The 15011-nt window shown below is 37.0% G+C and overlaps 1 protein-coding gene across 2 annotated transcripts in view; it reads left to right on the top strand.

Annotated features, from left to right (window-relative positions):
• The window catches only part of STK24 (serine/threonine kinase 24), a 57630-nt gene that overhangs the window by 26759 nt on the left and 15860 nt on the right, over positions 1-15011 (top strand). For both annotated transcript variants that reach the window (XM_069878970.1, XM_069878961.1), the window contains exons 3-5: positions 9243-9299; positions 13088-13196; positions 13299-13456. In XM_069878970.1, coding sequence (XP_069735071.1) covers positions 9243-9299; positions 13088-13196; positions 13299-13456 — 324 coding nt within the window. The remainder of the gene's footprint in view (positions 1-9242; positions 9300-13087; positions 13197-13298; positions 13457-15011) is intronic.

Genomic DNA, 15011 nt, shown 5'->3' with positions numbered 1-15011 from the left:
GAGGAGAAATTAGAAATCCTTAGAAATTTTTTTCTTCTTGGAGATGCCTCTTAGATGCAGCACAGCTGTTTGTATTCCAAATGCCTGTGGAATAAATATTTAGTAGAAAGAGCAATTTAAAGTAAACTGAAGTTTACCTTGACATCAGGAACTTAAATGCGAAAAGCAAATCCCCTTTTCTTTTCTTTTTATAAAAGCAGACTTTTCAGGGGTGATTTCCACCTGTTCCCCACCCCGCTTCAGGTCAGTTGTACAAATACTCAGCTATAAATCTTGCTTTTTGTGTTCTTATTCCAGTAAAAGCTATATGGAACCTACTAAGCATATGACTGGAATCATAAGGAAAAATTTTCTTGGTTTTGTTGCTGGCTGTTTTTTGTTTGTTTGTTTGCTTGTTTTAAATGACAGTATTTGGAAGTGTAGTGAACTGTTATTAAATGAGTTATGTTTGCTGGACAGAGGTTTTTTGTCTTAAGAATGTGGATTTGGAGAGCATAGTTGGCCCACAGACCATTTAGGATATGTTTGTTACTAAGCCCTGTATAACTACAGCTACTGTGCTTAACAAATTAGTTTGACTTCTTTAAACCCAACTAAGAGCTTTCTAACTATGTAGAGTACTTTTGATAATAGATATCTAGCCTATTGGGCTCTGCCATATAAATACAAAGATTCTGTAGATTGTAACTTAAGTATGTTGAGGTAGGAAAGAAGTGTAGATCCACCTAATTCTAGGCTTAATGTAGCTTTGGAGGAGATTCACCTGTAGATATTCTGAGCTCTTTGCAGATCTTCCAGGCTTAAAATGCTTACAGGCCTTGGCTATGATGACAGAAGAAATTAACTTAGGTTTTGCTTGACTGTGTTCTAATGTTTGGTGGTTGTTGCTTTTTATGGGTTTGAGGTTTTTTGTGGGTTTGGTTTTGTGTGTGTGTTTTTTTCAGATGCTGAGATTTGATTTACAGTACTCAGCTTCCTTAGTCTCACTGGAAAATTTTCTTTTGCAATGTTCTAAGTTTCATATGCTGTATATTGTTCTACTACAGGAACGTAGAATTTTTTTCCTTTGTATTTAGCCTTTCATGGTATGTTATTTCTATACCTCTTCTTCTGGTAAAACAGATCTTGAAATTCAAAGAAGGGAACTTTCAGAAAACTGCATATCTCTTTCTTGGAATTGTTCTAACAGTTCTTTTTTTATGTCTACAAGGTACTACTGAATGTGCCAAAATGAGCAGTAGCACACTACAGCTTGGGTAAATCTTACTAAGTTAATTCTGTTCCTGTGAGACAAGTTAAATCACGAATATAGTTTGGTTTTATTAACGGGCAACCTCCCCTGTGAGCAGATTAGAAGGAAACACCTTTTATTTCCTTCGAGTGGCCTTCTAGAGGCACTGATAGTGGAGGTGGTTTTGTTTGTTTTGTTGGGTACATTTTGCCTTCTGCCTACTTCTCTAGGAATTCAGCAAGAAAGTATAAACTGGGCTGAGAATTGTGAGAGGCTAAAATGAAGTACCTGCTCATAGACACATTCTGGCAAAATGAGAGACCTAGCTAGAGGTGGGAAGTGTTATGTAGTATTTGGAGGCTCTGGAATTTGTAAAACACTTAAAGAATTCCATTCAAAGATAATTCGAGTTACTGCTTCATCAATTTTTCCTGGAGGGAACTGATATTCAAAGGAATAATCTTTCTCTTTGGAGCCTCTCAAATTGATAGTAAAATTCAGTCATTCATTTATGAAGCAAAATAAATGTTACCCATCCTCTTTAACAGTATACCAGATGATCTACTTTGGCATGGCTAGATTTTTGCTCACAATTTCTTAATGAATGGATTGTTTTAATCTATATTTCGTAATGTGTGCTTTTCTTCCTCTTAGACTCCAAAACCCCAAAGCAGGGTATTAATTTGCAAGGTTAAAGATGGCTAATTCACTGCAGCTGTTGTTGATTCAGTTGTTTTTTACCTTCCTGAGAATGCTGGACGGTACTTGAAGACTGCTAGAAAACTGCTTGAAAACATGGACTGTTAGTTGTGACAGGATGACGCATCGGGAAGGGGTAGGGAAAGGATGATTTATCCAGAGAGTATCCTCGATAGCTAAGGCAACCTGGGTGTCTTTAGCTTTGTTCTCTCATAATTTCTATTCAAAGCCAGCAGTTGTCTTTCCATGCTATTGGAATTTCAGATGCTGTGAAACAAATATCTTTAGGAAGTACTACAGTTTGGTTTTATGTAATAAAATCTGTAATGACATAATAGCTTCCCCTTTTATAAAATGATATGCCAATCTACGAAGTTGTGCCATAGTAGTAGGCGGAAATAGACGGAAGCATTAGCAGCAGTTTTCATCATTAGCAGATGAATAGATTGTCAAGAGAAATTTGAGTGAAGGATTAACTGCATGATGGAACTCCTAGGAAGTGTTGGAATGATGGTGGCGTTCTTTGTTCCTTGTTACGAGGCTTGAGAACTTTTTGTTCATCGGTTATGGAAGAAAAAGAGTACTTACTGGGATTGCTTTTAAGAACAAACTATGCTGTCTTAAAAAGGTGATGGGAATTGGCACTGAAAGGGTTTTTTTTCTGACTGTTTTCTGTGAAGACAGTTTCAGAAGCTTGTAAAATCATCATAGCCTTTCTTGATAGCTGTTGAACAGTCATAGGAACCTAGTTATGGAGTGGTGGAATGTTTTGCTTCTATTTGTAATGGAAAGGGCTTGGTTATTTACTACTTATGCTAGTAGAATTGGATACTCATCATGTTCAAATTTTGGAGAAACTGCAGTGTAAATAGCTTTCTTTTGCGATCAATCATTGTGTCTATGGCGCATCCTTTCCATGTGTCAATAGAGTTATTATGTGACACTGAGCATTCCAGCTGGCATTTGCGTAGGCTGCTTGAACTTCAAGGGTGCGTTGCTTACCTTCTCTGTCCATGGTTTGTGTACTGGAAAGAATGGAACAAAAGCAGATAGTGATGTACTATTCATTCTGCACTGGCGGCGCTGGATCTAGTTCTGTTTAGGTTTAAATCGAACCAATAATATATATAGGTTAATATTTTTAACTAGTCAAGAAATGACATGAATTGAGGCTATGAGGTAGAGCTGTATGTATTCCTTGCCAAAACCATGCATTTGCTGAATAACAATAGCTGCCTTGTACTGTTAAATAATTGGGCTTTGGCAAATGCTATCTGTTACTTGTTCAATACTAATCTGTGGGTCTAGAAGTCGAACAGTCAACTAACAACTGGAAAGTTTGTATACGCTGAGTTTCAAGGATCTAATGGCAATACATGAAGTCATAGATGCCTTATCTCTAAAGTCTAAAATAAAAATTTTCTTGTGTATGTAGTTTTATTATTAAATAAGCTCCAGGGAAAGGGCATTTAAAATATTTTGGAGGTCTTTGATACTTTATGATGCGTGTTTTCAGATTTGAGACCATTGGCAACATGTATGTTGTTGTGGGGAAGGTTTGAGCTTGTCTAAGAGGAGTAGGAAACATAAATATGTAAATGCCAGCCTTGTCACTCCCTCAATGCATCATTTATAGCACCACAGAAAACTTAGTTTTCTTCTGCTTGATCTGCATTTTATCTCAGTTTATAAGCTCACAGATGTCCATGCGACTTAATAAATAATGAGAACTCAAACGCTGAAATATGCCTGTTCTTCATCCTCAATAACAAAACATTGACTACTGTGTGGCTTGGTGTTTAAAGAAAATGGTGAATTAATAAACTGGTGGCTGAAGATGTATTTGTTGGTTGCGAGGAAAGAAAAAAACTTTAAAGAATTCAGATATATGAGCGATATATTCCATAAAGGGCATTTCTCATTTCTTCCTCTTCTTAGGAAGGATGTCAGCATGATAAATGTTCTCAGATTCATTTTAAACACGTGGTTTTGTGCTTCTGTCTTTGGATTGCACAGCTTCTTTTGGGGACAAACCTTCTTTGCTGGGGGGTGGTGGTGAGAGAGCATCTTGGGCATTATCTGATTCTGCCACCTGGTGGCTTTGTAGAGCAGCGTGACCTTCGGGTACACAGTTAAAAACGCAAGTGTGAAGAAATCCAGAAAAAGATTCTTCTTTCCTTCCAAAACAGGGCATCAGTGGGCAAGGTTGCTTAACACAGATAGAGAAGACAAGTTCTATGATCTCTGCTTTTAAACTGTCAGACTACTCTGAGTGTTTGTATATTAGAAGTTAACAGAAGATAAATCTCTGTGAGGAGCAGTAACAACCTGTAGCAGGAATGCAACTTAGGTTATCCTGTTGCGTACACTATTTTTCTTATATCTCAAGTTTCTTTTAATCTGGTTTCTTATGCAGGAGAATCATTATGAACGTGAATACTGAATTTATACCAATATTGAAAGATGGATATCTTTTTTTTTTTTTTCTGACCCATGTACTTTGGCATATGTACCAGTTAAACTGAAATACTACACATTGCATTGTGCAATGTGTATCAGTTTTGAAACTAGTTTCTCCTTTTCAGATAGTAATTGAGGCTCTCTCCAAGGTATTCTGTTTCTGTTTTTCAATACTGTAGCTTTTTCTGCTAGCCTAGTGATGATAAAACTTCTTTTATATAGATCAACTTGAGCTAGTTCCAATTTTGATTAGCAAATCCGTTGTGTTATTTCAATCAAGTATGTAATTTCTAGCTTGAGACTGATGTAAATGAAGGTGCTCATCAGTATAGGTTCTAAATGGAATTTGGAGAAGATTTGTCTACAGAACTAAACAAGTCTTTTTTCTTTTTTTACCCTCTATTCTGCTGCTAATTGTGTGCCAGAAAATTAAGGTGGGCAATTCTTTCTCATAATAGATGGGAGGATTTTATTTCACTTCAAAACAAATGTGCTCGCTGTTGTAGTACTGTTTTCATATAGTTTTAGTCATCTTCCTTGATTAAAAACTTTCAGTTAACCTATAGATAATATAGAATTTACTTGGTGCTCTTTCTTGTGAGTCATCTAGTCCTTCTCTTCTGGGTTCTGTGTTATGTTATCCTCTGCAACCTCTCCTTTCCTCAAGACAGGTGATTTAGAAACGTTTTCATCAATGCATGCTGTGGCTTGATTGCTTTAGGTCAGTCTCTCTAGTGCTAAGAAATGTGTGAGTATGTTCTTGTAAAAAGAAATTAAAAAAAATATATATACACAAAGCATCTCTAAAGATAAGCCTCTCCATGATTGTTCAGATGTCCTTATTAACTTCATAAGGACTTAGAAAGAAACATTTTCATCTTGGTTACTTATTCCTGTATATACCATCTGCACTCCTGATTTTGGTTAAAATATGCTTCTGAGAGTCTAGAGGAGGTTTTTGTTGGATAGTCTTTTTTTGATGTATAGGCCTCCATTGTTGTAACTATACTTGTTTTACAAATATTTTCATGGTGTAACAGTGACTTAATGGAGAATACTTTATTAGAGGTAAAGCTGCTGTCGTAAGGTTTTTGCGTGGTTCCAGAGTTAAAATCAGAAGTCAGTCTTCAAGAAGAGCAAATTAGGTTGGAAAGGATTTGCAGCAGCTTCTTTTAGATTCCAAAGCTGTTCCTTTCGTCAATATCATGGCATCGGTGTAAAACCTCTGGTTCCTACTGTGAAAAAGGAAATGTTCCAAGTGCACTCATTGATGTGCTCATCTGTTTGTAGAGAAATAATAATTCTAAATTTGGATTGATGACTCACCATGAGTTCACTGTATTTGGAAGAAAAGTCGATGCTGTGTTGTGACTGATGCTGAGAAGAAGAAAACTGGTCTTATTTCAGATCTTAAAATGGAGCACTTCATATTGCTAGTCTCAGTATATAAGTGATTATGTGGAATGTGTAATTACTAATCTAAGCCATGAAAGAAAATTTAGTGCTTTTGGTATTATGTTTGAGAGGAAAAGTGGAGAATATATGCAGAAGAATGTGAGCAGTGCAAGCAAAAAAAAAAAAAAAAAGAATTTGGGCAGCTTTAAAAAGGAGGGTGACTGTAGATGTTGGGGAATGCGAAGTATGCCAGATATACTTGGAAAAGAAGGAAAGAAGGAGGCGTGCTGCTCTGGTCATGCCAAAGTTAATTGACGGTAGTGCTCTGCTATATATAGGTTACTGGCTTTGAGGTAGAATATGCATTAAGCAACTCATTGAAACCAAAAGCATTTCTTTGCGTTTTCTTGTTAAGCAATCTTAGATAAGAAAATAAAGAAGCTAAAAAAAAATTCAGCAAGGATTAGTTAAAGGTGGTAGTAAGATTCACTATCACAGTAATTAGATCTTTGCAGGTACTTCATATGAATGATGAAAGCTTAAAAACACCAAAACCAAAACATCCATTAAGTCAAGTAATATTTCTGTGGCAAGGGGGAAGAGGAAACCCTAGGGAGTTAAGAATCACTTTGAATCTGGGGCTACAGATATTAAAATGCCATAATCGTAATAGATGTCTATTGCTTAGCTTCACACTGGGATACAGATACAGTTATGTGTGTGTTCCCTAACTGCATTTCCATACTTTACTTGTTTTAAAATGTAGCATTACTGAGTTTACTCAGTCCATGGTATTTAGGTTGCAGATGTAGACATGTGGCCCCAAGCAGCTGATGATGAAAGTTTCAGGAGCAAAGACTGAGGAAACCAGAAAAAGAATTGAAAAGGAGAAATGATAAATTAAAAAGACTATGATTTGTCTAATTTCTAGTTGTGCAATTGTGTTATATGGCTGTGTAGTTATGTAATTAAAATGATATTCTTAATTGATTTTTTAAAGATGTTTTATGATGCTTCTAATTTCTAATTTTCACCTGGTGAATTTGGGAGCTAGTTTTATGGAGTATTTATCTTTTGGAAAATTGTATCTTATTTCAAATTGTTAGCTCCTTAAATCTGTAAGGTAATCAAGATGATACAAAAGGGAAGATGCATCTTTTATTGACTTCTTGGTGTTTGAATGTTGTGTGGTGTGTCCCATTTTTGAGAGGATCAAGAGGTTCATTTGTCCTACCTTGTTCTTTCTCACCCAGGCATTTTTGTTGAAATAAAACGTAGTGATACAGTTGACATGTATGTGTTTTAAACTACAATTAAAATTAAATGTAAATTTTGCAGGCACACAAAATTTGAATATTCAGGAAATTTCATGCAGCTTTAAGAGGCACCTCATCAGGATGAAGCAAAATATGTATGTCAAATTTTCATTGAATTTGAGAAGATTTATGAAGATGAAATTACTTACTCTAAGACACCTCTCAGTAGCGTACTTGCTCTGGAAATGTTAGGACCTGAAGCCTTGAAGGGACAGGCAGAATTTGAGAAATTCTTAGCAGCAAAAGAAGTATTTCAGTTCTAAGGGACTCTCAAGATCAGCTACAATTCTTGGAATATCTGTGGTGTCTGCAGGAAGTAAACATTATCAAAATTCTGTATCTAGGTACTAAGATTGTATTTCAGAGTTACTTTGTCTCCTTAAATATGTGTTCTGGATCTCTTAAAATGTTTAAACAAGACTGTGTTTGTCTAATAATAGTAGTTGATTCCTGAAGAAGGGTATCTAAATTTAACTGGCCCTGTGTGTTAAAGATATAGTGCATAAAGAAGGAAACTTAATCCAGGGTTTTATCTAAAAATAGTACAGTTTGTGGAACTGGAGGTAGGGAAGAAGGGCTGTGTGCATTTACCTACAGAAGGTACACTCCGAGACCAAAAAGGGGACAGATGTAGATGGAACTACAGCTATAATAATGACTGAAAGGCTTAAGCGATTACAAAGGACTAAAATTTTCTAATCTCTTGGGGGATTTAGGAAAAGTTTTGTTCTGCAATACATTTATCACTCTTCTAAAAATGTTAATCCATCTTTATAGATGAGTAGCCAGAGTCTTACCTGCTCTGGCTGTGAGCTGTTAGTTTTGCATTAGGTTTGATTTTGCGGTATAAAGTAAATAAATGTTTTTGCTATTTATGTGCTTGTTGCTCTGAGAGGCCTCTATGTTTCTATGCTAGAGGTCTTGTGAATGTTTAGTACCTAGAGTTTAAAACTAACAAACCATAATGTAACTGATAATCATAAAAGCTAATACAAAATCCACTATATGTTCCTTGCAGCAATTTCATTTGAATATCTATCGGGTAGATTTATGGCCTTGCTTTAAAGCATGTTTCAAGGCTGGTGCTGCAAGGTAGAGGTGGGCTGAGTGCTTCTCTTGTTGCATTTGGGAATAAGATGTTGCAAATAGCAGAAATAAGTGATTGGGTCCAGTCTCTTTCTTAGCATACTGTATTGCATACTTTGTTAAACATTCCTATAATACGTATTAAGCTTTCCCTTGAGAATAGAATAGCTTGATTTTTTTTTTTTTTCTTTTACTAGGTAAACTTTTTATTTAATCTTCCTTGAACACAGTTGTCCAAAATTCCCTACTGTATAACAGATGCATAAGCATTAATGGAGAAAAGTAACTGCTAATCTTCCTAGGGAAAAGGAATAAATTTTATGTAATGTAGTTATTATTTGGTATTTTCAACCTCTATAATCAAGGCTTTAAAATGTAAGTCTATTCTCCTCCATTTTCACTGAATGCCCCCTGTCTTTCTCTTCCCTGTCTTAGAAGATACTTCTGCAAAATATACTAAGGAGTGTGATAAGGACATCTAGGTGGGTGGCTGTGGGGAGTTAATATACTGGTGAACTCAGAGGCTCAGAGTACTTGTCCAGTTCTAGTTGACATAAAGCCAAGAGGTTTTCTTCTACTATTTGACTCTTTGGTAGAGATTAAGTAGAACTTTCTTCTTCCCTGGATGCTGTCTATATTCTAGTAGTATAAGTATTGGTACAAAAAAGAGGTAATGTGAAATGAGCTTGAGTGTGACATAAAGGGTATGCATCATTTATTTAGAATTAATGAACTTCTAACGTCTATGCTCTTACCCACTGGTAAATGTGAAAAAGCTTTCCTATTGTTAATTTAGAGAACAGAACAGAATTAACCCTTTGTGTAAATACTTTGTGAGTGACTGACTAAAACAATTCCTTTTCAGATGCGGCTAAAAATAATACGTGTCGAAGAATAATCCAAAGATATTTTGGAGGAACAGCTAGATGTTAGTGATATTTCAAAACTCTAGATACTTTCTTCAGTAAAAAGAACGGAACAAGTTCAATCAACTTAATTACTGGTTTATTTTTTTAAAAACACTTAATACATTTTCTGTTGTTTTTGTTTTGCAGGATACGAAATTATGGATAATAATGGAATATCTGGGTGGAGGCTCTGCCCTTGATCTAGTAAGTAAATTATGTATGATTTTTGTTATTTTACCTCATATAATTATTTTCCTATCTTATAATTCTGGAAATTGTAGTATGTCATTTGGCTATGATAATGTTTGCTTCTAGTCAAAGAGGAAAAGTATTTGTCAATGCCAGGAAAATGTTATTTTCCATGAGGCAAGACTGATTATTTGTATAGATGGAAGGGAGCTAAGCAACATAATATTGGAAGCAAGACATAAACATCTCAGAATGCTGATCTTCAGTCAGCCAGAGAGCACTAGTGGCTAAACACAGTGTTTTTCTGTCTCTTAATTCTGCCACCACAGATTCTCCTAGTGTATACGTTTATCGTATCTTCCCTTCCTCCCTCCCCCAAATAAGCAAAAATTTCCCTGTTTGAAGTCTCACTGAAGTCACTGAGAGACAGAAACACAATTTACACTAGCATTACAAAATGTATTTCAAAAAAACAGGGGGAGCTGTGGACTCCAATGACTGTAGAGAGGTCTTGCAGAGAGATCTGGATAGACCAGAGAGCTGGTCAGTCACCAGCTGTATGAAATTTGACAGGAACAAGTGCTGGATTCTGCACCTGGGTCAGGGTAGTTCTGGTTATATGTACAAACTGAGGGATGAGAGGCTGGAGAGCAGAACTGTGGAAAGAAATCTGGGAGTTTGGGTTGATGGCAGGTTGAGTTACGAGTAAACAGTGTGTCCTGGAAGCCAAGGGCTGTGTCCTGGGCTGCATCAATCACAACATAGCTAGCAGGTAGAGGGAGGTGATTGTCCCACTTTACACTGGACTGGTGTGGCCCCACCTTGAGTACTATGTACAGGTTTTGGTGCCTGAATACAAGAAGGACATCAAACTATTAGAGTGTGTCCAGAAGAGGGCAACCCAAGATGGTGAAGGGTCTCGAGGGCAAGACTGACGAGGAGCAACTGAGGTCACTTGGCATGTTCAGCCTGTAGAAGAGAAGGGTAAGAGGTGACCTCATCGCAGGCTACAACTTACTCGTGTAGGGCATGAGAGCAGGGTTGCTGATCTCCCCTTTCTGGTGACCAGCAATAGGATGTGAGGAAATGGAATGAAGCTATGTCTGGGGAAGTTCAGATTGGATGTTGGGAAAAGGCTCTTCACTGCGAGGCTGGTCAGTCACTGGAACAGGCTCCTTCTGGAACTGGTCACGGCATCTAATTCTGTCTGATTCTATGATGTATTTTCTATTTCTGCATGCCATGCAGAAATATAAAGTAGAACCTTGTAAACTGTAAAGTTGTGAACTGTATCTGTTCCGTTTCTCTTCCAGCCAAGTAGCTTGGTTTGGTTTTTTTCTAATTCTGCAAGGAGATCTGCTTAATAAAGTGTGAATTTTAGAGACAGAGTTCAGGATATTTGAAAGACTAGATTAGCTACACCAGATACAGTAATAAAAAAATGCCTATTTTTTAATTGTAATTCAAAAGATTCAGTGCAGATAGTTTTCTATGATGGGATACTGGCCATTCACTTTACTTATTAAATGAAAAAAAAAATAAAATCACATACCATCTTATATTTATCGAGGGCTTTAAAAATACCATTTTAAAAATAAAAGTGGATGTTTTAAGTATGTGAAAATAGTTGTATCAATTGAGACCAAATGTCTCTGTAGCATAGTTTGCTATTTTCAGCTGGGGAAACTAATAAATGCTTGAGGAAAGAGTGTAAGGAAAAAGCCCTCTGTACAGGGATTCTGCGGGTGACATCGAGAAGACAGGAGACAATAATAAATGCAGGCTTCCTGCAATTGTGCTGCCATATTTTAATTGTAATTACCTTTTAGAATCCATTTATACCTTCAGTTTTCATATCCTGTTAGAAGGAATCCTACGATCGTGTAGAAATTGATAATGTTTAGCAAAAAGATATGCTGAAAAAAGTGTATTTATTGTTGTGATAGCTTTTTCCTGACAGAAGAGCAATTAGAAACTGTGTTTGTTTTTATAAATTATGTATTATTTTTATAGCTTTCTGGAGCACAAAGAAAGAACAGAAAGAAAACAGAAGATATGATATTTTCTTGTTGTCTTATTAATGACTTGTGTGACGACTACATGTTTGTTCCTAAGTTTGTTGCCTTTGGTCACACCCTGAAACATCGTTGAAGAAATCATGTCTCGGAAGTGAAATCGTCCCATGAGTGTATATTAAATATCTTGATGGTGCTTCATACATTTTCAGTTTATGTTCTGCTGCATGTTTTCCTAGTTCTAACATGCACGTTATGGTTCTCAGCTGGAATCTAGTAGGACAACTGGCACACTTTATCACATTTCTGTATTTGAGGCAAGACTGAATGGGAATCTATAATTCCATGTTCAAAATATGTGTTGTTAGCCTGGTGTTTTCTGTAATTAAATATACACTGGCTGTCTTGAAAGTGGCACCTCACAAGAGAAGGTACGTTTATTGCAATTACGTGTATGTTGTTGCTCAACTTGGAGTATAATTGAGGTTTGTGGCTGAGGTACAAGCGCTGATATCCTCAGCCTTAGTCTGTTTTCATTAACTTCCTCCTTACTAAGGTGAGCCAACATCTGACGAGAGAGGCTTTGCCTTATTAGATGTCCTATATCATGTTGCCAAGTCCTTAACTGGCACTCTCAGCCTCGCCAGAGCAAAGCCTTTGAGAATGCGTTACTGGAATTTAGGGAGTGACAACACCATGTATATTATCAAAGCTAAAGGAAAGCAAAAATATTGTAAGTAGAGCTACAAAGGTAAAACAAATGTCATCTGCATTACATGAAATCCTCTCTCCATTCCTACCTATTGGCTGAGGATTTCTGAGGGCTGTAATATTTTAATTTTTATCTGAAATGCTCGTTTTCTCACCAAGTGAAGCTTCAGAGACCTAACTTCTTGTTTCTGCTTCATTAACTGCTATTGTGGAGTAAACTAGAATACTGGAATATTTCCTATATTACTTGTTGTCCACAAAGTTTCTGTATCTCTCCTGAAATACCATTATTGATTAAGAAGCTTCTCTGGGCAGTAACCTTTTATCTGTCTCTTTAGAGTTAGTGGAGTACTCACTTATAGGATTTGTATCAGGTGTAGAGAGCTCTGAGATCTTCTACCACTGCTGTTTCTTTTCTTAAGAATTAAATTACTCATAAGCTTTAATTCTAACAATCTGCACATTTATAGCTTCAGTTTTATATGAAAAAGGTTACTTTTTAAAAAATTTTGTAATATGCAGTTCTCTGTTATCCTAGCAGTTTGTGTTGTGCTTTAGAGAGCTTCATAAAGTCTCGTGCAGTACATAGCAACAGGATATGTGATTGATATGGTACCTTATATACCTTAGTTTATTGTTCAGTCTTTGGTATTTGGGGCCACACAGGGCCTGTGGATTTGCACATCTAAGTTCAGTGTAATGTTATTAATCAGATTACAGTGTAGATGCTTTTCAAAGGCAGTGGATGTATCTGTGACCTGACCACAAAACAGTACCCTGAAACTGTGTCTTTATGGAGCCTTTTACAAACTTCTGAAAGTTTCTTTTTGTTAAATGAAGTATTTCTTTGCCTGTTGTTCATGAGGCCACTTAGTTTAGAACTATATATTTTTTTTAAATGATCAGGATTCTGTAGTTACAAAGTCCGCAAATTTGAAGCATTGACCTGTGACAGAAGGAGTTTTACATAGTCTTTTTGTAGTCAGCGTTTTCTGTTCTTTCTGTTTCTCCTTATATATGTATGTGTGCATACACACAAACAGGCAGATATATAAAACTACTTTTTTTGTCTCCTAGTTAGAACCTGGCTCACTTGATGAAACCCAGATTGCTACAATATTAAGGGAGATACTCAAAGGACTTGATTACTTGCATTCAGAAAAGAAAATCCACAGAGATATTAAAGGTAAAATGTTTATTTGTATTATAATAATATTAGAAAAACTCATACGATATAAATGACCACTCAGATGTCTTAATTTCTGCTATTTCCTCTTCCTTATTCCAGCTGCTAATGTATTGCTGTCTGAACAAGGAGAAGTAAAACTAGCAGATTTTGGAGTAGCAGGACAACTAACAGATACACAGATAAAGAGGAATACCTTTGTAGGAACACCGTTTTGGATGGCACCTGAAGTAATAAAGCAATCGGCATATGATTCAAAGGTAAAGTATTTCAAGGCATTAGCTAAATCATTCTGGGAATGATTTTCACGTGGACAAATCATAAAATCACTAGGTTGGAAAATACCTTTGAGATCATCAACTTCAACTGTACCTGTCTGCTACTAAATCATAGAATCATAGCATAGTTTGGGTTGGAAGGGACCTTAAAGATTATCTAGTTCCAACTCCCCTGCCATGGGCAGGGACACCTCCCACTAGATCAGGCTACCCAAGGCCCCATCCAACCTGGCTTTGAACACCTCCAGGGATGGGGCAGCCACAGCTTCCCTGGGCAACTTGTATCAGTGCCTCACCACTCTCGTGGTGAAGAAATTCTTCCTTACATCTAGTCTAAATCTGCCCCTCTCCAGTTTATACCCATTGCCCCTAGTCCTATCACTACAAGCCTTTGTGAACAGTCCCTCCCCAACTTTCTTGTAGGCCCCTTTCAGGTACTGGAAAGTTGCTCTAAGGTCTCCCTGGAGCCTTCTCTTCTCCAGGCTGAACAATCCCAACTCTCTCAGCCTGTCCTTGTATGGGAAGTGTTCCAGCCCTCTGATCATCTTTGTAGCCTCCTCTGGACCCGTTCCAACAGCTCCATATCCTTCTTATGTTGAGGATTCAAGAACTGGACACGATGCTCCAGGTGGAGTCTCACAAGAGAGGAACAGAGGGGCAGAATCACCTCCCTTGACCTGCTGGCCACATTTCTTTTGATGCAGGCCAGGATATGGTTGGCCTTCTGGGCTGCGAGTGCACGTTGCCAGCTGGCCATGCTTGGGGTGTGTTAGGCACACTGTTCTCTTCATAGCATAGCCCCAGTGAGGTGCAAGCAATTTCAGTTACATAGTTGCTGTGTTATCCAATTTTATTCTTTTCCCTGTTGAATCCTCTTACTTCCTACATGCTGATCAATTCCTGATAAAAGCTTCAAAATGCCCTGTAACGCTACCTTGGGCACAGTTCACCTGCTTCTTTCGCGCAGTTCCTCCGCTCTTTTCCTCATTTACTGTATACCTCACACCAACTGTTAAATTGTTTATTGCTTCTTTTTTAATTGGATTGATGTCTTTGCTCATGCCGGCTGCTGAAACAGTACAGCTGTGCAAGCAAAACCTAACTTCTGACACAGAACTACTCATTAGGCTAAAGGAAGGCAGATGTATCCTGAGGTCTAACATAGCAATAACTAGCAATAAAGCTTAAGATCTCCAGTTGATTCAGTGCTGTTATTGCATGTCTTAATATTATGGGCAGTTGGTGCATTTCCTGACTGTGGCTTTACACTAGATTATCAATGTAACTCATGCAAGAACTATTATTCCAGTATATCGATTTCCACTTGAAGTAGTTTCAGATATTGAGATATAGTTATACCTCCGCTGAATAGAGATGCTTCTGAGTTAACTGTTCTGTCAAACACAGAGTTCAGAATTGAAGAAGCAAACTTCCAAGGAATTTCTGTGTGTGAAGCACTTGACTTTTGGTTAAAACAGTGTATCTTTATTATCTTTGCATTACCTTATAATATTTTAACATCCACGTTAATTAATTC

Source organism: Phaenicophaeus curvirostris, chromosome 1 (genome assembly GCF_032191515.1).
Source record: "Phaenicophaeus curvirostris isolate KB17595 chromosome 1, BPBGC_Pcur_1.0, whole genome shotgun sequence".
Taxonomy (NCBI): domain Eukaryota; kingdom Metazoa; phylum Chordata; class Aves; order Cuculiformes; family Cuculidae; genus Phaenicophaeus; species Phaenicophaeus curvirostris.
Note: the sequence above shows the minus strand (reverse complement) of the source record. Positions and strands in the feature narration are given on the sequence as shown.